Source organism: Ursus arctos, unplaced genomic scaffold, assembly GCF_023065955.2.
Source record: "Ursus arctos isolate Adak ecotype North America unplaced genomic scaffold, UrsArc2.0 scaffold_23, whole genome shotgun sequence".
NCBI classification, from domain to species: domain Eukaryota; kingdom Metazoa; phylum Chordata; class Mammalia; order Carnivora; family Ursidae; genus Ursus; species Ursus arctos.
This window is the reverse complement of record NW_026622908.1, coordinates 46789076-46811689: the sequence shown is the minus strand read 5'-3', so window position 1 is coordinate 46811689 and position 22614 is coordinate 46789076. Positions and strand designations below refer to the sequence as shown.

At 64.8% G+C, this 22614-nt stretch overlaps 1 protein-coding gene across 1 annotated transcript; it reads left to right on the top strand.

Moving 5' to 3' along the window:
• The first annotated feature begins 2463 nt into the window (after window positions 1-2463).
• TSPAN32 (tetraspanin 32) lies at window positions 2464-21613 on the top strand. The gene is made up of 9 exons (XM_026482920.4): window positions 2464-2529; window positions 3101-3215; window positions 3954-4051; window positions 8177-8251; window positions 13063-13164; window positions 13761-13847; window positions 15538-15621; window positions 16339-16430; window positions 16793-21613. The coding sequence occupies exons 1-9, from the start codon at window positions 2464-2466 to the stop codon at window positions 16857-16859; spliced, it is 786 nt and encodes a 261-aa protein (XP_026338705.1). The 3' UTR covers window positions 16860-21613.
• The last annotated feature ends 1001 nt before the right edge of the window (window positions 21614-22614 follow it).

Sequence of the window (22614 nt, the reverse complement as noted above, 5' to 3'; positions counted from 1 at the left end):
AAGCTCATGGCACTCAGCCCCACCCCGGTGAGGGGCCCAGCCGGCAGAGCCCCACACACAGGGCTGCAGGGAGGTGACGAGTCACCGGTGCCCCGGGCGCACTGAGGTGCTAACCTGCTTCTCTCCCTGGGTGGGCAAGTCCGCTCTGCTGCCCCGCCCCCGGCCTCTGCTGATGGAGTAGGGGACACCTCTCGCAGACCTCCCTCTGGACGGCTGTCAGGAAGGAGGGGAGAGGCTGCCACCTCCTGGCCCAGGCAGAGTGACCTCCAAGTGCTAAGGATCTGCTTCAGTGCCAATATCCCCTCACCCCGCTTCCTAGGTAAACTGAGGCAGCGGGCAGAGGGCAGGTGGGAGCGAGTGAGCAAAGGAAGAGCTGCAAGAATTAACAAAATGAAAGGGTGTGAGAGGGAGCGAGTGAACGAAGGGTGGGTGGGTGAAGGCGCAGGTGGACAGGTGGGCAGGTAGGTAGTTGACATCACTGAGTGAGTGGACAGGCAGAGCCAGCTCCAAAGTGCCTGCTCCCCTCCGTGCTGTGAGACTGGGGTGCTGGACAAAATCACAGTTTTAAATACAACGTACTGTAGGACAGTTTAGACTTAGAGAACCAGTGCAGAAGTGGTACGGAGAATTCACATGTACCCGACACCCAGCCTCCTCGTACCAACATCGGACACGGCTATGGGACGTGTCACAACAAATCCGTGGCTATTGACCCATTACCATCCACAGAAGCCCACACTGTATTCCGAGCGTCTCAGTTGTTCCCTCCTAGCCTGCTTCTGTCCCGGGTTCCCACGCAGGGCACCACGGGACATTGGGTCCTCGTGTCTGTGAGTTTGTGATGACCCGGACATTTCCGAGGGGAACAGGTCAGCACACTGTAGGACAGCGCTCAGATGGGGTTTGTCTGGTGCGTGTGTCACGGTCAGACTGGGCTGTGGGTTTGGGAGCAGGACCCCAGAGTGAAGTGCCCTCCCCACCGCATTGCGTCCCGGCCCGTGCTCCCCACCTGACTCGTGCCCGTGATGCTGGCCTTGCTCACCAGGCTGGGGCGCATCAGGTGCAGCCTTCCCTCCCGCGGTCTCGGGCAGGAAGTCTCTGTGACAGCCGCACCTGAGGGGCGGGTCTAGGCTCCCATCCACGCACAGTGTCTGCGATTGTCCAAGCCAGCAGGTGTCCTGGCTCCGGCACCTGTTCCTCTACTCCATTGGCTATGTGCCCAGCGTGGGCCCCTGGGTGTTGGTGGGATAGGGTGGGCTGCCGTCCTGCCCCGACGTACCCGGGGTCCCCCACTTTCACTCTTGCTGCTGCTTGGGTCAAACCGTGGATCTACCTGGCGCAGTCCACAGACACCTGCCCTCCGAGACCCCCTCATGCCCCTGCAGACCAGGGTGGCGACCAGGGTGGGAGGCACAAGGGGTCCCAGCTGCCCTGGCAGAGGGAGGGAAGAGATGGCCAGAGCTGCTGGTTCCTAGAAGTCCAAGGGATCACCTCACTTGCAGCTATCTGGGGCATTCCCCCTCCCCTGCTGAGGTCCCCGTGTCCAGGAGGACCCCACATGGGAGGCACAGAAGAGGACAGAAGGGGAGCGATTGCAACCCAGAGGTGAGCCACCCACCCACAGCACCCCCCTCCCCCCGTCATCCCTGCTGCCCCAAGGACTACAGCAGTGGCCCAGGGGTCCAAACTGGCCCACACTGAACCCAGATAGTGGCTTCACCACGTGTCCCGTCCATGGGATGGAGCCCCACACCTGTCCGAGTCCGGCCTGCCCTGTGCTCAGGTCTGCATGGTTTAGTTTAATGACAGATTCATGATTTGACACAGCCTCCCTCTGACACCCACCTGGGCACTAGGGCACCAGGGCTCCAGCCCATCCTGCCCCCCCCCCCCCAGCCAGCTCTGCTCTGAATCACCTTTCCAAAATGTCGCCGTCACAGAACATTTCGGATGGTGTTTCCTAGGATGATGCCTCAATAATGATGTTCAGATTCGATCCTGTCTCCCAGATTCCCCCAAGGATCAAGCTTTCGGCAGGATTCTGCTTGCATACTCCCAGGACAAGAAGCTCACCCCCTATCTGGCCACTTCGCCTCTACTCACCACCTCTTCCCACATCCTCCCAGGACGTGCTCTGCGGCCACACCAAGAACCAGGCCACGCCCTTCGGGGAGAGGGCTCCTACCGTCAGAAGTCCTGGTGCCTTGGGCCAGGGCTGGGGACAGCAGGGGTGGCAGGAGCTGGCCTCGCTGCCCCTCCCCTACCTTCCTGCCCGTCTTCCGTGTCTTCAGGGGCAGCCAGGGGCTCCGCTCTCTGGGGGTGTTGACGAAGAGAGAGCAGCCTACCTCCTGGGCAGGCAGCTGTGGCCTGAGGCCCCCACCCAGCTGGAAACCGCAGTGGGCGGGGAGGGCGGGGAGGGGCGGGGAGAGGAGGGCAGAGGAGAAGGGAGGAGAGATGGCCACCATGGGGCCCTGGAGTCGGGTCAGGGTGGCCAAATGCCAGATGCTGGTCACTAGCTTCTTTGTCTTGGTAACAGGCTGGTCGGGCGGGAGGGGTGTTGTGGGGTGGGGGGCCGTGTCAGGGGACCTCTAGTGCTGTGGTCCCCACACACACACAACCCTGCTGTCCCCATCCTGCCCCCAGGACATGCACCTGGGACCCTGGCGGTGGACCTCTGGCAGGTGGCTGTTTGGGCAGGATGCCCTGCGGGCCCCGCCAGGCAGCACGGGACCTGGGTGGCTGGTGAACTGGTGTCGGAGGGGGCAGGGGGAGGGGGCTGGTAGGGCCGTGCAGACAGAATGATCCAAGGTTCTGGGTCCTTGGAGAAGCTGCACAATGAATGCGTGTGCATGGGGGGAGGGTGGGGTATGTGTGTGTGTTTGTTGGTGTATCTGTGTGTGTGGCTGGGTGTCTGGGAAAAGGCCTCCCTGAGACCACCCTACAGAAACACCCAGAAGTCCCAAAGCTGAGCCTGTCTCAAGTGAGACGATGAAGCTGGAGGGAGGTTGGCCAGGGGACCCAGGAGACCCAGACCCTGCTTCCTGGGCCTTGTCCATTGTGTGTCCAGCACCCCCCCACTCTGGGTCTGCCCCACCCCCAGCTCCTGGGCCTGTCTATGGCCACCTTGGCTGCTCTCACCTACTTCGGGGCCCACTTTGCTGTCATCGGCCACGCGTCCTCAGACAGGACCCCCTATGAGGCCGTGCACCGCTGGGGTAAGTAAGGTCAGGGGGCTCCTGTCGGGGAGGGGGCTTCAGGTGCAAAGGCTGTTGGGGAGGCATCCCGGGCTGGGCGGGTGGGGGCCTCCTAGTGGAGCCGGGCTGGGTCAGGCAGGGCGTGGGGCCAAAGAGGGCCACCCTGGGGTCCTTCTGCCCTGGGCAGAGCTGGGGGTCTGGGCCCCAGCCCGTGCTTCCACCTCCCGTCTTGGGAACCTGGGGACAGGAGGGAGTGTCAGGTGGCATCTAGAGGGCCTCAGTGTCCTGGACGGGTTGCTCCGGAACAAAGGGGCCTGGACCCGGCTGCACTCAGGCAAGAGCACAGGACGCAAGGAGGGCAGCTATGGGGGAAACTGAGGCCCAGAGAGTCAGGCTGTGGTCCCAGCCCCACGCCTCCTGGCCCTTAGGCCCCGGGTTTTTACCCTGAAGCTTGGATCCTGGAGCAGGAAGCCTGGGTCTTGGGCCTGGCCTGATAAGAACGAGCACCCTGCACATGCCTCATGGCTTCTGAGATATCTCCGGGCAGACAGGAAGCAGAAGTGGGGGGCAGGGCCTCTGGCCTCCTCCTTCCCTCCTGCCTTCCGAGTACTGGGAGGAGAGGGAGTGGGTGGTGGGTACTGAAAGCTCCCAGAAGCCCACCCCTGAGGGGACCCTTGGGTGGATTTCAGATGCAGGCCTGTGCATTGGGGACCCCTATCCGGGGCCCCCCTAACCCTCCTCCTCTCTGTCCCCACCCAGCCTTCTATGCAGCCATCAGCCTGGCCGGGCTCCTGACCCTGGGTGCTGTCCTGGGCGCTGCGGCCACTGTGAGGGAGGCCGGGGGACTCATGGCTGGGGTGAGTTCTCCCTGCCCCCAGTGCCCCAGCCTCTGGGATGGGATCAGGAGCCGGCAGGATGGGGAGAGCCCAGGGAGCCCGCCTCCCCCCACAGTGTCCTCGCAGAAACAGAGGCCTAAAGGATGTGCGCCAGCAAGGACCTCCGTGCACCGGGGCCAACCAGGGCCGCTCTGCCAGGCCCCGCTTTACCCCCTCATCCACGGGGGGCCAGAAAGGCAACGCCGGCCCTCCCAGGCCTGGGGGCCATTGGCAAAGGCACAGGGAGGGTCTGGTTCTGCTGCACCAGAGGCTCTGGGAACCGGCTTCTCTTTCCTGTTACTGAGCCAGGGATGTGGGGAAAGCCCCTCCACTGGCCAGGTCACCTGTCGGGCTTGTGCTGTGCCCGCACTGCTCCTTTGCAGCTGTGGGAAGGCTCTACCTCGCCCCACAAGGGACAGTGGTCCCTTGTTGCCCCCATTCCTGCTCGTCCCCTTGGGCCCATCTTCGTTCCCATGGGCCTGTCCCACCGCTTGGCCTGCCCGCCCAACCCCTCCTCCGAGGCCCATCTGTCCTGCCCACTCTGGGCACAGGCCCTCCTCTCCTACCAGAACCTGGGCTCACTGGTGCCCTGGGCTCCCGCACCTGCACCCCCGCCATCCCCTGGCACCTGCCCTCCCTGCCTGGGGCCTTCTGGGACTCCTCACAGCTCGGGACAGAGTCCCGTTGATGGAGGCAGGCTGGGCCCAAGGCCCCAGGGGGGGTCCCACAGGACCAACCAGGAGGGTCCTTGGCTTCACACAGGATCAAAAGTGAACAGAGAGCTCACTGAACAGCTTGAGTGAGGGACAGAGTCCCAGACGGAGTGTCCGGGAGCCTCTCTGTCACTTGGGGTTGGGGGGTTACATTGGAAAGGGGTCCAGGAAACATGTTCCTTCAGGAAGCCAGAGAAGGGTCTGATCGAAGGCGAGTGACAGGTGGACGTTAGGGGTTACTCCACAAATCACCGACAGCAGTGGGCATTGATGCCAGCGTCTGCCCAGGTTTGTTCGACACTGATGTCCTGGGACACGCTCGGGATTCAGATCCTGCTAGATGGTAGCAGGTGTCCAGGGGCCCAGGACGACAGTCGGAGAGCGACTAAGGTTCTTGCCTCCCCCCGGGAGTGGGAGCGTAGCTTCTTCGATTTGCAAGAGGAACCAGAGAGCACGAGTCACTGGGGCCGGGCAGAGACGGAGCCTTTCTAAACCCTAGTCCCCTCAGCTTCCTGACCTCACCGTCTCCCGGCAGCTCTACGGGACCCCCCAGCCTCCCTCAGTCCCTTCCAGCCACCAGACCTCCACTCTCCTGCCTCCAGCCCTCTGCTCCTGCAGACCCCACCCCTCCCGTGAGGGGTTCACGGGGCATCGAGCCCCAGAGCCCATGCCCCTGGGCTCACGGAGGGCAGCCTTCTGGGCCCCCAGGGCAGGTAGGGCTCTAGGCCCAGCCTATGTCAGCAAGTGTCCATGGAAGTTCTCCTGGTTCGTAAACATCTGTAGGAGCGGGGACACAGTCACCTCCTAAAGCTGCAGCCCCCGGGGCGGCCAGCGTGAGAGCCGGCAGCTCCAGCCCTAACCGGGACCCCCCCCTCCCCACCGGCTTGTGGGCTTGGCAGTGTGGGCGAGAGCCCAGTGGGAGAAACCAGTGCGGTCTGTCGCTGGCCTGGAGGCAGGGAGGGAGGGGAGGCCCAGTGGGAGCTGACGGGGCAGGTGGACCGTCCGCCTAGAGCGGAGCCCTAAGGCTTGGAACCTGCCAGAGGGGTGCAGGGCCAGCCCAGGCCCAGAGAGGCTGGCACTGGGGCGGCAGCATGGCCACTAGGGGACGCCATGGTGCTGGGCCAAAGCCAGGAGCTCCAGGAGGCAGAAGGTGCTCCCAAGGCCAGGTTCCCGCGCCCGCCTCCCCAGCTGCCCCTGTGCTTCCCTGCCCAGATGCTGCAGGGGCCCCGCGCTGGCCCGTGGGGGTCTGGCTTCTGCATCCCCAGCCCCACCCGACGGCCTGCGGACCGCTCGTGAGAGAGCCGCCTGCTGCACCCAGACCCCGTCCTGGTCCCCAGCCCCATGGCCCCCAGGGGCCCGTGCTGCCGAGCTGCCCACACACGCGTGTGCGTGTCCACGTGCCCGTGGTGTCTGGCACGTCTGTGTGTGTGCACACGTGTAGCGGCACATACGAGGGACCATCAGGCAGGAAGACCCTTCCCAAAGCACCGGGCGCCTGGCTGCTGTCCCCCACCCGCCCCTTCCTGCCCCCACCTCCTCCGGCCTCGCCCCACACAGCCCTCCGGAGCAGGAAATGAACCAGCTTGCCGGGCTGCAGGGCTGCCGGAGCAGAGCCAGCAGGAGCCGCTGATTTATTTACGTATTTTATTTACAAGGAGCAAGAAAATGCGGGGCTGGGCCCAGCCGCACCCAGCAGGCCTCCACCGCGCAGGCCCTGGGGACAGAGGAGAAGTGGGCCTCGCCCAAGGCCCTCTCTGCAGGGGGGAGGGGGGAGGTAGGGAGGGGACTTGCTCTCTCCTGAGGAATGAAATGATTTCTGGAAAATGCTAGTCCCCTGAGCTGGCTCAGGGCCTCCAGCCTGGAGACAGTGTTGAGCGATGGTTTCCAGATGGAGAAGGAGGCCCTCAGCCAGCCAGGGAGGAAGAGAAGAGGGAGGAGGAGGAAGAGGAGAAAGGAGGAAGGATAGGGAAGAAGGGAGGAGGAGGGGGAGGGGAAGGAGGGAGAGGGATGAGAAGGAGGAGGAGGGGGAGGGAGGAGTCTGTCCTAGACACCAAGGCCCCGCAGGCGCCTGGGCAGACAGGAGGGATCAGGAGAAGGCAGGGGCTGCCTGTCCCTGAGCAAAGCCTGAGGCCCCTGTGCCAGCACAGGAGCAGGGGCTGATGGGGGTGGCCCGCTCTTTCCCGGCGTCTGGTGGGACACGGCCCAGCCAGTATCCATGTGTTGGTAGGTGTCTCGGGGGCTCTCTCCATTCCATTGGTCATCGATTCTCCTGGGTGTCACTCTTCACGAGGAGGTCCCTGGGTGGGGAGAACCCGGCCCCAGGCTGCCCCGGGCTGTGGACAGGCCAGGGAGGGGTGCTGTGTCACCCAGCCAGGGACGCGGAGCCCAGGGCAGCGGTGCTCCCACAGATCTGGCCCTGTGGGAGGAGGTGACGCAGACACGTCGGTCCTCTGGACACCGAGGCTGTGTGACCAGCAGCCCCATGAGCTGCCCGGAGCTCTGGGAGGAGACTCGGTGGGAGACCCAGGTCTGCAGGTCTGCAGCACGCAGGTAGCAGGCCAAGCTCTAGGCAGGGTTCTCCCCACCCACGGCAGCATATAAGCTGGGGCTCCTAGTCTGGGATGACCCTTTGAAACCGCCCACGAAAGACTCCTGGGGCACGTGAGGTACATTTCTCAGGGGCAGAGTCCGTATCATCCCTGGCTTCTGCAAGCGGGGGGCTCAACAGTTCCAAACCCCCGACCGCCAGAGAGAAGGGCACTGTGGGGGTGCTGGTGATGGAAAGACGTTCCCCCCCAGAGAACTCCCATCTCCAATATCGGGGTACGCGGGGGCTAAGTCAGGGGACTGCACAGGGTCTGAAGACGGGCTCACCCTACCTTGGGGTGCCCCACCTGCCCCAGCTCCCCAGCTGTAGATGCTGGCGCCCCTCCCAGAAGGCAAAAGCCATCGGGTGGTCTCTGCTGGGAACCTGCAGCCCCCCCCACACACCCGGGCCAGGGCAGAGGGCAGCCCCAGAGCCATGCCGCGTCCGCCTGGACCCTCCTAGAAAGGGATGTGTCTTCTTCTCCCAGGCCTCCCCCCACCCCCAAGCAGCCCCACTGCGCAGAGGCTTTCATCATCCTGGGGACTCCCTCCCTCCCGGGGGGAGGGGACCTGGCTCAGCCATCGATGTGCCCTTGTGAACCAGGATGGGCAATAGGGGGAGAGTTCCCAAAATGGGCCAGAAGGGGTGGGAAGAGTGTGCCCGCAGCCCACAGTCGGTCTCCCCCTTGGGGGGGGGGGGGCAGCAGCCCGCGGGGAAGACCCAGGCACGGCCTGCAGCTGGCTCGCTGGATGGCTCACCAGGTGGCCCGCGGGCTGCACCCCGTGACCCATGCCTCCTCTGCCTCAGGGCTTCCTGTGCTTTGCCCTGGTGTTCGGAGCCCTGGCGCAGGCGGCCTTCTGGAGATTCCACAGCCCCACCCAGGTGAGCGCCCCCCATCACACAGCCAAGGGTACCTGGGCCAGGGAGTCGCCCCTCCACTGGGGAGAGACCGTTCTGGGGGGAACGTCCTCTGCCTGAAGGGGGGCACAGGGCTGGGTCTCTTCAGGGCCGGGCTGGGGCCGGAGCTCCCAGGGAAGCCGGAGCAGATGCAGGCCTCCGCCCTCCTCACCCCAGGCCCCTCAGCCCTGCCCTCTGCTGGGCCCTGAGAGGGGCCTGGAGCTGGAAAGGGGATGAAGCACCCAGAGAGGAGGGTCCCCACCCACCCGAGGGATTGATTACAGGGGTCAGTGCTCCGGAAGCTGGCCCAGAAGGACTGCGCTCCTGACTGGGCCCTGCCAGCGTCCAGGCCTCGTCCCCAGGAGGACAGCCGCCCTTCAGTCCTGGGGCAGGAGCGGCCCTGCGGCGTGGGGGGGCTGGCTGTCCTCCTGGTCCCGCCCCCATGTAGGCTCTTCCCAGGGCTTCCGTATTGGTGGTGACTGGGGTAGTAATGCCCATGGTCATGGTGGGGATGCCCCCCACCCCGCAGAAGGTGGTGCTGTCCTCCCTTCCTTCATCTGTCCATCCATCCATCCATCCGCTCAGCTGATGTTCTCTGAGTGCTTGCTGGCTCAGCAGGGTGTCCATGGACTTGGTGTGAGGGGGCCCTCATCCCACTTTGGGGGTCAGGGGAGGCCCTAGCTCTGGGCTAACTCAGTCACGAGGGCCACAGCCCCCAGAGCACATACACGAGCAGGGCTCGAAGCCCGCAGGCCTGGGCACTGACCCAGCCTGGCCCTCCAGAATTTCTGTCTGAATTCAGGCCCTGAGATGAAGCTGAGAGCCTGCCTGGGGGACGGGGCTGGCCAGTGCATGTGTGGAGCCGGCCCCCTCCCAGACCAGGGCTGGGGGTCAAGGCCAGACCCCCTGTCCGGGCAGAGGAACCCAAGAGGCTCGGAGAGAGGGCCCGGGCAGGATCGCGTGTAGGGGCCAGACCCTAGCCCAGCTGCTCCCTGGCTGAGGCCAAAGGGGTGAGGGACAGGCCTTCCCCCGTCCCCAGCCGTGGACAAGATCCCGTGAGAGCGCAGACCCAGGCAAGACCCCCGGGGCGGCCCGGAAGCCAAGGGGCCAGCAGGTGGGACCGCAGAGAGGGACAGGAGAGCTCTGCTGCGTAGACCCTGTCTGCCTTGACTTTCCGTGATCCCCAGCAGTCCCTCCTCAACCTGGGCCTCAGTTTCTCCATGTGCTCTGCAAGGACCGGCCCAGGAAAACCAAGACCAGGCTGCCGGAATGTCCTCTGCTTCTGCGCTGCTCGAGCAGCAAGTGACAGGTGCTTTCTTCCCTGTGCTTCTCAGTCCCCAGCGGCCCAGCCTCTCTGTCGCCTGCACCGCCGCCCCCCACAATGGTCATGCGGGAGCAGAGGCTTGCAGAGGGCAGGGGTTCAGGACATTGGGCCCGGTCGTACCGCGTACGATGTGTGATGACCCTCTCTGGTCCTGGCTTCGCGTGCCCAGAAGTGGGCCTCGCTTCTCCCCGTCCATGCGCCTTGGCGTCCGTGAGGCTGAGTCACCAGGCCGAGCACAGCGGTCATGCCCTTGTTCTGCAAAGGGGGGTACTCAGCCCCAGGGGGCAGGGAGCCAGGTCACACAGGCAGAACCGGGGCAGGGGGATCCAGGAGGATCCAGACCACCACCCAGGGCCCTGAGCCAATGCCTCTTTTCCCTTCCCTGTCCAAGGATTTCCCGACAGCCCACCGCCACCCTGGCACCATTTGGGGTAACTCCCCTGTGACATTTCCTCTGGCTGCGAGGCTCTTGGAGGGGGTTGGCACCTGTGCAAGGTGCCCTGGGCCCTCAAGTGGGGCTGGCCAGCAGGCTTGCCCAAGGAGAGCCAGCCTGGCATTTCAGGCTCGTGTTTCCCGGCTACAGATCGGGCCCATTGCAGGTCTGGGTCACAGTGTGGGTGGGCCCGGCTGAGATGGCTGCCAGGGTGCCCTGGAGCCCCCTGTGGCTCCCCTGGGACGGCTGCAGCCCATCCGCTCCTCTCTGACACACTGTGTTTATAGCTGGAGCCCCCGATCCTGGGTTCTGTAGCGGAGGGGCCGTGTAGGGGCCACAGGCCACGGGCCAGCTGGGTCCCCCTCTGAGAAGGGGGGATTGAAGTCAGACAGCTCCCAGCTGGGCCTCTTCTCTGTCCCTACCCCGCCTCCCCCGCCCCCCCTCCACCGCCATCCCCTGCAAAATCATCCTGATCCGGTCCAGGCTCCGACTGGCTCTCAGGGTTCAGTTCTTGGGGCTTTGCAGCTTTTGCAGATGGGGGCTGGGGACTCCTCCTCCCGGGGCCCGAGGCCTGGCGGGCTCCATCTGCCTCCCCATACGGCCTGTGTGTGTCCAGGCCCTGACGGCACAAAAGTGGCCTGGGTGCGGGACCTCTGGCTTCTCTGTCTGGGCTCAGCCCCGCCCGGTACCCTCAGGTGACCAGCTGCCTTCACCCCGGTGGGGGGGCTCAGAGACCCGCCAGGGGCTGCCATGCCACAGGAACAGTGCGTGTGAAGGGCTCAGTGGGACTAGGGCGGAGGTGTCTGGGCTGCCGTGAGGGGGTGTCTTCCACCCTGGGCCTCTCCCAGGAACCTGAGCCTGGGGACCCTCCCAGCCCAGATAGATCCCAGCCCCAGGCTCCTTTGTTCCCCAGGGTCCTGCTGGCAACCGGGTGACCAGAGAGAGCCCAAGGGCCAACCCGTTCACCCCCGCTGTCCCCCTGCGTCTCTCTGGACAATCTGCCCTATGATATCCTGAAATATGGGTTCCTGACAGTGGCCTGGGGCAGCCCTACTGACGGGAAGCCAGAGAACGGAGTCGGAAGGGATCGGCCACGTTCTTCCGTGGCCTCAAACCAGGCCGCACTCCCTGGGGGGCGGTGAGGGGGTGCCCCCGCCCCTCGCAGCGTTTTCCAGCTGCCACTCTCCACCTCTGTTGCTCCAAATCCATCCTGGGGGGCACCCCCGGAGTCCTGGAAGTCAGGCTTAAGGAAGGGGGACCCTGGCAGGGGACGCAGAGGTGGCAGGGCCTGGTGGCCTCCCACAGCCCCTGGTCCACCCCAGTTTTCTCCTGGAGAAACACGGCCTCAGGCTCCTAGAGCACCCCCAAGCCCGGTAATGGGGAGACAGGTGTCCAGGCCTGTGGGACAAGTCCAGCCTGGGCCCCACTGCCAGGCCCGGGGGGTCTTGGGTGAGGGACGTGGCTTTGCAGGACCTGTTTTTCTGCCTGCAGCAGGCGCCGTGTCCCCAGCTTCTGGGTGGTGGGGACTGACCCCAAGGCAGCACGTTGTTCCTATGCCAAGGTTCCGGTAGTGAGAGCTGGCCTCAGGGCGCAGGGCCCTCGTGGGGGGATGGAACCAGCATGGTGGTGTGAGCTGGCCTCCTTGTCTCAGCCTCTTGCCCCCTGACCCCAGGCCCCCTCCACTCGGCCCCCAGCCTCCCCGGAACCCCTCCCACGAGGACACGGAGCCTTCGTGGTCTCAGTTTCTTTTCAAACTTGAGGAAACAGGCAGAGAGAGGGCCCCGAGCCGGGCCCCGCAGCCACGGTGGCCAGCCTGACGCCTGCTCTCCAGCCCAGGGCACTGCCCACCTCCCAGAGGGTTGGCTAGAAACCAGCTGACCCAGTTTGGGATGGTGTGCAGTGCAATGTCTCATGGGAGGGTCAATTAGGGCCAGGAGTGGGGGTGGGGTTTGGGATGAAAGTGCCTCTGGGTCCTGTTGAGGCATGGCGGCCTTGGACACGGCTTGCCAAGACAGCCTCTGTGGCCCACCTACCCCGGTCTCCCAAGCTGCCAGCAGGACTGCCACCCCCACATGAGTGGCCAGAGCAGGCATGGGCATCGGTTCACCCCCAGCCCTTGAGGGCAGCCCTGAGCAGCCATTATTGTGTCCCAGGTGAGAAAAGGGGTAAGGGAGTGAGTGCTCAGGGTCTCTGAGAAGAGAGGAGGACAGGAGGCATCAGAGGGCAAGGGGGGCGCAAAGAAGCCTGGTCTATGCCAGGAGACTGTTGAGTCCAGAGCAGTCAGGGAAGCCTTCCTGGAGGAGGTGAGATTCCAGTTCGTCTTTGGGGGACTAACTTGGCAAGGGTGGGCATTTAGGTTTGGGGGAGCAGCATGAGCAAAGGCGGAAGGAGGTGCTTAGGAGGGTGGAGGCCATGAGGTCTGAGTGATGCCGGGATACAAAGTGAATGGAGAGCCCTGCCAGCCCCCATCAATGCCGTCCTTCCCCATGATCCACCTTGTTTGCCCAGAGCTGGCCCTGGATGCCCATGGCTCCTTTGGTCAAAGGCCTTGCCTGGAGCCCAGCTGTCCGGGGTTTCTGGAACCCACCAGGTGGTTCTAGGGAGACACTTAGACCATCACTGGGGAGCTGAACTCCTGGCAGGAGGCTCCTCCCAGCCTTCTCCACCCAGGCCCGGCTCTTGGCTTTCCCCATCCCACCCAGACCCAGATCGACAGATGGGGGTGGACCGTTCCCTCAGCTAGGCCCTCCATACCCCAGAAGACCAGAGCTGGGGCGGGCCGCAGGCTCGGGTCTCTGACGTGTCGCCCAGGAACCTGGCCCCAGCACGGGCCTGGGGCAGTAATGGTCATTCTTATTGGGAGGGGCCCGCACAGCCGAAGTCTGGGGAGCTGTGGTGATCAGCCTCGCAGGAGACCCAGGCTCTGCCCGGTGGAAGGAGGGGGGTGGCCCATGTGGGCCAGCCCCGCCCCTGGGGAGCCGCATCTGTAGGGAGGGGCTTCAGCAGCTCGGAGGTCTTCCCACGATGCTCTCGGTGCAGGTGGAGGATGCTATGCTGGACACCTACGACCTGCTGTATGACCGGGCAGTGAGGAGCCTGTCCAGCACCCCGCGGCAGCAGCTCCTGGCCATTCAGGACACGGTGAGCGTTGGGTGCCCTGGGGGTGGCCTCCCCCTCGCCGGGCGGCTCCAGGACATTCAGCTTCCCCGGGTGGACCGTAACCCAGAAAACGGGTATGGGGTGGCCTCCCCCCAGAGTCAGCTGGCCTCAGGCCAGATGCTGAGCAGGGGTCCCAGGACACAGGCCACTGACACCCTCTCGGTAGTGGGGAGGGGGCACGAAGACCTCTTGTCTTCTCCCTCTGACCTGGGCAGGGCTGGCTGCCTAATTTGGGGGCCAAGGCAAAATGAAAAGTTTTCTTGTCCAAAACTGATTAAGAACTTCAGGTCGGTGACAGCACAGCACGAAGCAAGGCCCCGTGGCCACAGGGTCACAGCCCGGGAGGCGGGCGGCCGGCGGCTGTGGCGACAGCAGGTGGTGGACAGTTATGGGCCCTCCTTTTATGGGGAAGCCGTGGGGCTGGGAGGGCCGGGCTGCCCGGTGCCTGCCACCCCCCCTCACGCAGCCTGTGGCCCTGGCTTCTCGGGGCAGCGCTGCTGGACGGCCCCGCCGGTGGCCTCCTATACTTTTCCCCCGTTTGCCCACCTTGCAAACCCGTCACTCGTACGTTCTTGCAGTTCCTGTGCTGTGGCAAGAGCTCTCCTTTCAGCCTCCTGGGGGACGCGGAGGCCAGCCTGTGTCGGGGAGAGCAGGCAGCCAGACAGGTGAGGAGGAGAGGCCCGGACCCTGCACTGTCCCTCCCCGCGCCTCCCCCAAACCCCAGCTACCCGCTGCAGGGCTCCTGGAGGCGGCAGTGAGGGCTGGACTTGGCCCTGGGCTCCGTTCCTTCGCTCCTTCACCCCCTCACGCAGCTCCAGCCTGGGGCTCCCCGAGGCCAGGCCTGCCCTCGGAAGCCTCCAGAAGCGCAGGGGGGTGGAAGGCAGACATTGGTCTGGAGGGGGCTCCTCGGGAAGGAGCCGGAAGGACATTCCACGGAAGGGAGAGGGAGGGTCCTTGGCAGGCAGAGGCAGGGAAGTCCCCTCTTCCCCTCGGCCTGGCCCAGAGAGGGGCCTGGCACCTCCTCCAGCTACCCCATCAGCCCTCCCCCACCCACCCGCCCTCCCCCCTCCCGGCTCCCCTCCCCCGCTGTCCAGGAAACAAACCCACCCCTATCTCTGGGCGAGAGGCTCCTGGCCACCCTCCAACAACCGGACAGGAGGATGCAAATGGCTCCAGGCCCAGCAAGGGAGGGAGCCAACCAGCCCCTGGCCCCAGAGGGAGGCGCGCACAGGAAGGGTGAGGGTGGGGGAGGGCCCAGCAAGCCTGGAAGGGGGCCAAGAGTGCAGGCCTCCCAGGGAGAGGCCTCAGGTGCCCATCTGCAAAGCGGGCTGAGGGACTGCTTTGCGGCCTTCCAGAATGGGGGATCCCCACCGTAAAGGCCACAGAGGGTGGGCATGGACGCTGGAGCCACCCTGGGGGAGGTGTGGGAGGGGCTGGGATGGTGTCCTGGATGGTGATCAGGCCCCCAGGCTGCCTACCAGCCGGAAGTGTGGCCACACGGGGAGTAGGGGTTGATCAGGGGACATTTTCCCACGGGGCACCCCGGCCAGGCTGCAGCATTGTGGCCCAGGGCTCCTGGGACCATTTCCAGCTGCCCCTGGAGCCCGAGGTCCCAACCTCCAGGCCAGACGGTCAGTCCTGTGGCCCACGTGTGAGCAGGGACAGGACTCCAGCTGCAGCAGAGGCCCAGGTGGCAGCAGGGAGGCTGGAGGGCCCAGACCCTGTCCAGTAACAGTGGACAGACGGATGCATAGACAGACGCCAGGCTAGCCTCCTCTCCCTCCCCATCCCAGCCTTCAGGAGAGCATCCCACACGTCCCACTGGGCCTGCCCCAAATGCTGTCTTCCCCCAAATCGAATGCCACCATCTGAGTGGTTCAGAGATGGGACTGTCACCTCCCTTTTCCTGGAGAGAGAGCCTCTGCGGGTGCCAGGCCCTGGGGACCCATTAGAGCCGGGGAGGGAGCAGGAGGCTGGGACAGCCCGGGACCCCACATCCCTCCAGCAGCTCTGTCTCTGCCCTCCTCTCACCCTGGGCCAGGGAGCAAGGGAAACCCAGCGTGCCCGGGGGAGCCCGCCCCGTGCCCCAGCCCAGGCAGCTCAGCGGACGCCTAAGAAAGGCACACGCTGGACCCGGGGCAGTGGCCTTCCGTCCCCATGGAGACCTACTCGTCCCTCTGGTTTCCGCCTGTGTGTGATGCCTTTCCCCAGAGCTCTGGGACGGTGGGGTGTACCACCCCAGCCCCCGCTGACTTCCCCTCACCCTAGCACTTGGCCCAGGTGGGCACGAGAGGGCCTCACCCTGGGCAGGGAGGGACAGCCAGGGTGGGTGCCATGCGGGTGCCCTCTGCTCAGGACTGCCTGGTGGGGATCGGGAGCTCCCTGAGGACGTACGGACACATCGTCTCCATCCTGACTGGCATCGGCCTCGCCGCCATGGTACTCTCACCCTCCCTCCGCACCCCTTCCCCACCTCCTGCCCTTCCACCTGCAGATCCCCCACCCCAATGGAAGGCCAGCGTCTTTGGCCTCGGGGAACGCCAGGGCTCCCCGTGCACTGGCAGCCAGGCAGGAGGCTGCTGACCCCAGGGAGGCCGTCTGGGAGGTGACAGTACCTGCCTCACCACCTTCCCGAGACAGCTGGGAGACCTGCAGCCCATACCCTCCTAAGGAGTAGGGCACCCCTCCCCTGGAGCCCTGCAGCCCATACCCTCCTAGGAGTAGGGCACCCCTCCCCTGGAGCCCTGCAGCCCATACCCTCCTAGGGAGTAGGGCACCCCTCTCCTGGAGCCCTGCAGCCCATACCCTCCTAGGGAGTAGGGCACCCCTCCCCTGGAGCCCTGCAGCCCATATCCTCCTAGGAGTAGGGCACCCCTCCCCTGGAGCCCTGCAGCCCATACCCTCCTAGGAGTAGGGCACCCCTCCCCTGGAGCCCTGCAGCCCATACCCTCCTAGGAGTAGGGCACCCCTCCCCTGGAGCCCTGCAGCCCATACCCTCCTAGGAGTAGGGCACCCCTCCCCTGGAGCCCTGCAGCCCATACCCTCCTAGGAGTAGGGCACCCCTCCCCTGGAGCCCTGCAGCCCATACCCTCCTAGGAGTAGGGCACCCCTCCCCTGGAGCCTCTGGAGCTGATGCTGGCGCCTCCTCCCTCCCAGGTGTATGCGATGCTGCTCAGTGCCTTTCTCTGGTTCTCCATTCGCTCTGGCAGCAGCTTGGACCGCAGGGGCAAATACACCCTGAACCGGAGGTAGGCCCCTGCCTGCCACCCCCTCCCCACCCCCCAAGAGGCAGAGGCCAGCAGCAGGTGGAGGAGGCCAGGTACTCAGGCTGGCTCACAGGCCACAGGGCACGGCCCCTTCCCATTCCCCGATGGCTTTGCCTGCCCCCGGCTCCTGGGACCCCTGGACCAACAGCCCAGGCTGATTCTCTAGGGCAGGGACTTTGGGGCTGGCTGGCCACACAGAGGGAGGGGGGAGCCTGAAGAGTTGCAGGCACCCCTACAGCCCCAGAGGGAGCCGCCTCCCTTCACCCCACTCCCCATAAAGACCAGGCATCCTGCCTCATCCCAGTGCATTCTAGAGCATTCTCACGGTCCCCTCTGCTTCCCAGAGCCCCTGGCTGCCAGCCCCAGGAGCCCAGTGTCTTCAGACGCTCCCAGGGAGGCCCCGCGCTTTAGCGCCCAACTGAAGCAGATGTTCTCCACGGCCGCCTGGGTGCAAGTGGACCCTCGGGGGGCCCTCTGCAGCTCCAGGACGACTGACACCGTTGGAACCGCCCATCCCGCCACCTGTGTGCCCACAGAGGCTCAGCCGGCCCAAACATGAGCCTTACAAGGAGGATGTGAGGTGTCTTCTGCCACATCGTGGAGGGAGGGGAGGGGGGCCGGCCCAGATACACAGGCTCCTTTTCAGCAGACAGACGGATCGGGGTCCCTCACAGACCCCGTGGGGACAGGCTGGGAAGAGGTCAGATCGGAGAAGCCACGGGGCAGGCTTGACTGGACGCTCTGCCCGGTCTCACGAGGTCAGAGCCCAGGGCTGAGCCGGGCTGGGCTCCCCACGTGCTGCAGGCTTGGGGGGCACCCTTTCCAGGCTTGGCTGGGCTGTGGGAGGAACACGGGTCCGTGCAGCTGTGGGACCGAGGGTCCCCTCCTTGCCGGCCGTCAGCGGCGACAGTCCTATGCTCCCTAAGACCACGTCCTCTCCTTCGCGTGAGAGGCCCTCGCCTCCAAGGCAGCGAGGGCATGCCCGTCCTTGTGCTGAGGGCTTCCGACCTCCCCTTCCCTCCGGCAGGGGAGCGCTCTGCTTTCAAGGGCCCCTGTGGCTGCATGTGGTCCACTGGGAACCTCCGTCTCTTAGGCAGAAATCTCACACTTCCAGGGACACTGTGCTCACAGGTGTCAGTACTCGAGGCAGGACATCTGGTGTGAGTGCAGAGGGCACTGTAGAAATTCCGGTAGCCGGGCGGCTCCCCTGAACGCCCGAACCCCCTCTCTCATTAGTGCTCTAACTGCCCTGAGGCTGTGCGGCTCAAAATCCCAGCCCCCACCAAGACCAACAAAGGGGGGGTCCTCCAAAACAGAAGGGCCGTTCTGTGACAGGCAGCCAAAAAAGTGACGTGACAAATACCCACCCCAGGCCTCCCCTTGTGTTTCCAGTCACTCGCACACACTCACACACTCACATATGCGCGCACACACCTCCCGAAAGCAAGCACGTTCCTGCCTAATGGAGTGCCGAAAGCACCCCTCCAGCTGCAGACCTCGTCCCCCGACGAGGACGCCCCGAGTCTCACAGGTCCTGCGTTAGGGGACCGTTGGTCTCTGGCCATGCGCGGCCCCCTCTGGCCCCGTCCTGGTCGGCCTGCCTTTTAAGCTCAGAGAACAACCAGCAAAGCTCTGCGATGGTGCAGAGAGAGGAAAGAAAAGGGCGTTTAGTGAAATTCTGCCGACCAGCGACTCGGCGGGGCGGGAATCTCCAGATGGTTGTTAAGAAATCAGCGGATAAAACAGACATGGGTGGGACAGGACAAGGCTCTAGAAGAGCACCATCGAGGCTGGGCGGGCGGGAGGGACGGATGCCCTGCTGCTGACCCACCAAGACCCCAGCGTGGAGGGAGGGGAGCAGCAGGAACAACGATCACTACAAGAAGCAGACCCGGGAGTTCCGGGAGCGATAATCAGACGCCTGGTCCAGATAAAGGTTGACGGAGGGCCGGGGTCCCTGCGCTCCACCCTCACTGGGGTGCAGAAGAGAAGCCCCCCGGACTCCTTGATGCAGGAGCCACATGCCCTGTGGCACCAAATCCACAACCAAGTCTGACCCGGCCGCCACTGGACCTGGAGAAGGCTACGTGCACAGCAGGCTGGGTTATGGGAGCTGCAGCGTGTGCCAGGCCCCATGCGAGCTGTCTCCTCTTCACCCGGACTGTGTTCTGGGGATGGACGTCCACCTGGGGGTGTCCCACCTGGTGCTGGCAAACAGCGCACGCAGCCCCACCCCTCCCACGGCGTCCATGGGGCCTGAGGCCACATGGCATAGAAGCAGGTGCCTTCTCTGGCCACAGCCCCAGGTGGACCCTCGGCCTGGGTTTGCAGCAAGAGCCTGTGGGCACCTCCCAGCCACAGCCGCGGGGACTTCGAGCTGGAGAATCTCCATTTGAGGGGCATTATCACCTTGTTATCAGACGCTAATCGAAGCTGCCCCAGTGACCTCAGGTCTCGCGTGATGCAGGAGAAGCGCTCTCACGGGCGCAGCGGGGATGGCGGTGGCTTAGGCGGCCCGTGCCGCTGGGCAGTGCCGGGAGGGGGTGCGGACAGGGAGCCTCTCCTCCCCGGGGCTGTGGTAGGAGTGGCCGGATTCTACCCCCGTTTGGACAGTGCCCTGCGGACAGGTCTCCCTAGCCAACAGAGAGCTGCTGGGTCATGGGCGCAGGTCCAACGTGAACAGACAAGGCTCTGTTTAGAAGGCCCTGGTGGCACCGATCAGCTCCGTGGGCCGCCCTGCATGCTGCGTTCCCAGCCGTGAGGGAAGAATAGAACAGTTGGGAGAAGCCCCGCGTTTGGTTTCTGCTGCCGTGGGCAGTGGCCAGCGGTCCGGCCATATGGTCAGGTGGGCAGTGATGGAACCAGGCCTGCTAAAGGGTGCCTGTGCGGGGCACGGCCCTGTGGGAACGACCGTGGGAACTGCAGCCGTGCACTAGAAGAGGACGTGTGGATGCCCGTCGCAAGGATTCCTTCCAGGTTTGGAAGGTGCCGCATCCTCAGGCAGATATCCCCAAGGGCTCCCTGGAGGAGGAGTTGTTGTGGGGGTGGCCCTGCAGAGGTGGGTGGAGCCTAGACAGATCCTCGAGGGCCCTCCGAGGCACCAGATGCCAAGAAGAGCGGCTCCATCTGCCTCTGAGAGAGACGGGCGCCGAGGGCCTGCTGGGAAGCCCCGAGCACAGCTGGCTGGTGATGCTGACCCTACCCTCGAGGTCTCGGGGCCATGGATGGGTCCTGGCAGGAAGGGACACGGACTCTGGGCCCGGCTGGGCTGCCCGGTGGTGGACGCAAGTGCTCAGGGTGCTCCTGGAGCAGGAGACAGAGCCTGATCTGGGTGGTGGACCGTCATTTCTTCAGCCCAAGGGACTCACTCCATAGGCCCCAGCGTCTGAGAGCCACCCCTCAGGGGACTCAAGTGATGGAGAAGGGGAACACAGGGGAACGGGCAGCGAAAGCAGCGGTGGTATACAGCACGAGGTCTTTACGCACGTGTGCTCACACTCAGCACAACTGGGACTCACGGAGAGCCCCCCACCCCGTACAGTGCGTGTTTCTGGCGGGTCTGGGGAAGGGCCGCTGGGGGCCTCGGGCACGGTGACGGTACTCTTCTGCTTCACCTGGGTGCACCTGTCCACGAGAACAGGCCTGCAGCCCCCAGGGTCAGAGCAGGGCGTTCCCCGAGCCAGGAACAGTAGCGAAGTTTTTAAACCTAGCACGGATTTCCCGAGGCGGCCGAGCCCTCACCCCATCGGGCAGAGCGGGGGTCGCGGTGAAAGCAGCTGTCTGCCTGGCACTTGGGACGAGTGGACGGAGGGCAGGCGCTCCTCGTGCAGGGCAGCTTGGCGGCCGGGCCTGGGGGCCCTTCCAAAAGGCACAAATGGAGAGAAAGGACGGTAGTAGCTGAGGGTCTGGGGACGAATAACAGGGATTTGCAGATCATGTCCAGAAAGCAGGAGACTGCGCCGCCTCTCAGCCCCACGACTCCGGGAGCCCGCAAGGACCGGCTGTGTAGGGCCAGCTGTGCTCCCGCCCTCAGAGCCTGGCTGGGCCTCGCGGAAGCCTGCAGACCTGGGCCGCTGGCCCGGGAGATGTCCTCACAGGGCATGACAACAGACCGGACCCCGTCTACTACTCTGCCAGTAGCTCGTGATCTTTACGACCATTTTCCTGCAAGGGATCCTGTCAAAGACCGAGGGGTGGCCAGTGACGTGATTACAAGTGAATATTTGGTCTTCGTTCCAGTTCGGGGCACCCAGTTCCTAAAACCCTTGTCACTCCGAAGTAGTGAGAGTGTCTTGTGTGTGTCCCTGCGATGACGGGCGGCTTCGGGACAGAGGCTGGTCTCCGGAGAGACCGGTGTGCAGAGAGCCCCAGGAGGGGGAGGACGCGAGATCGAGTCACTCGCCCAGGTTATGACCACGCCCACCCAGGGGGACCACCAGGCAGGCTCAGAGCCGCTGTGTCTGGTCGGTGAACACGTGCAGGTGCTGGGAGGGGGGCGCCCGGAGAACGCGTGGGGGCCTTCCGTGGGGCTGTTTCTGAGTCGTAGCCTAATAAACAGGTAACAGCAAGCGGAGCCCTTTCCTGAGCTCTGTGCACCACTCCACGCATGGTGGAGCCTGAGAAGGGATCACGGGAACCCCCCAGTTTCCAGAACGCGGCCTGGACTCGCAACTGGGGCCGCCAGTGGGGGCCGCCCTGGGGGCTGAGCCCTTCCCCTGTGGGGTCTGAGGCGGGCTCGCAGGACCCCGGCTGGTGCCCAGAGACCTGGAGAATCTGCTGTCGGGGTTGGAAAGCAGGCCTCAGGGGCTGTTATCACAAAGCCGCCCGGGCCACCCACAAGCAACCACGTCCAACCTCGGATCGGTCAGAACCTGCCCACCGGATAGCGGAGTCCCACGCCCACCTCCCCGCCGGCCAAACCTGCAGTCCTGTCCCCCCTTTCCTCCTAACATGGCTCGTTGCTTTTGTTTTTCGTGACCCAACTTGCCAGACTGTTGGTTTTATTTGCCTTCTCGGGAAGTCGCTGGCTGGGAACCCTCCCCACTGCACCCCTCCCTGCCGCCACTTCACGGGCTTCTGCCCTCCACTGTCTCCACTGGTGGGTTTTGCGGCTGACGGCTCAGCTCCTGGACCCCAGTCCCGGGTGTGCGCCCAGACCCCACGCCTCTTCCCCAGCACCCCGGCAAGGTCTGAAGGCCGCTTTTTCAACATCATTTGCTTCTAGTGTTTTAAAGTTTCCATTGCGATTTCTTCTTGGGCCCTTTGGTTGTTCAGAGTAAATGTTTTAAGTTACCTTGCTCTCGAGTGTGGCCATGTGATGCCGAGTCCTCTGCCTAGGGGGGATGGTCCTGTGGCGGGCTTGGGGGTTGGGCTCCGGGGCACACCGGTGGAGGACGGCCCATGCCCGGCCCCACGTTTCCTGTCCGCAGAATGCCCCTGCAGCCCGGCCCTGCTCCCCTCGGGCCGCAGTCCATCTTGGCCACGTAACAGTAAGTACCCCCCCCCCCCCCGGGGTCACCTGAGGACTCGCACCGTACTGCAGGCTTTGACCCACTCCTGAGCTTCAGAGACAGGCCCGGGTGCCAGCAGGAGCAGCCCACACCCCTCGCCGCATCCCTGCCAGCCCTCCTTTATCAGGTCCCACGGCTGCCCTTCCAGCTCCCCGGCCCGGGCACTCACTGGCTTCCCAGGCCTTCCTTGTGACCCTTCCCAGAACAGCCCCTCTGGACTCCCCAGAAGCTGCAGCCAGACCTTACTCAGAGGCTCCGCTTGGCATCGGTCCCCCGGGGGCCTTCGTGTGGCAGCCAGCCACTCCCCACCCCCCACACTCCGACCGGGGCTAGGTCACCTTCAGACCATAAGGATCCAAACGAAAACTGCCAGAGGAGTAGCTGGGAGACTCTGAACGGCTGGGCGTCAGCCAAAGACCAGCTACTGGCTGATTGGAAACAGAGCCCCGAGATCTGCCAGCTGCCACCTCTGTTCTGGCCTCAGCCCTGGTGCTGTCGGGGTCCCCCTGGGCACCCCGGGGCTGCCTGGTGTCGGGGCATCGGAGCCTCTGGCTCTGGGAGGGGAGCCTCCCCCTCCCTGCCTGCCAGGCCCCCTCAGGTCCCATCCCTGCAGCCCAGCCTGGGGGGCCCGTCACAACCCCTGCAAGGGTGGGTCC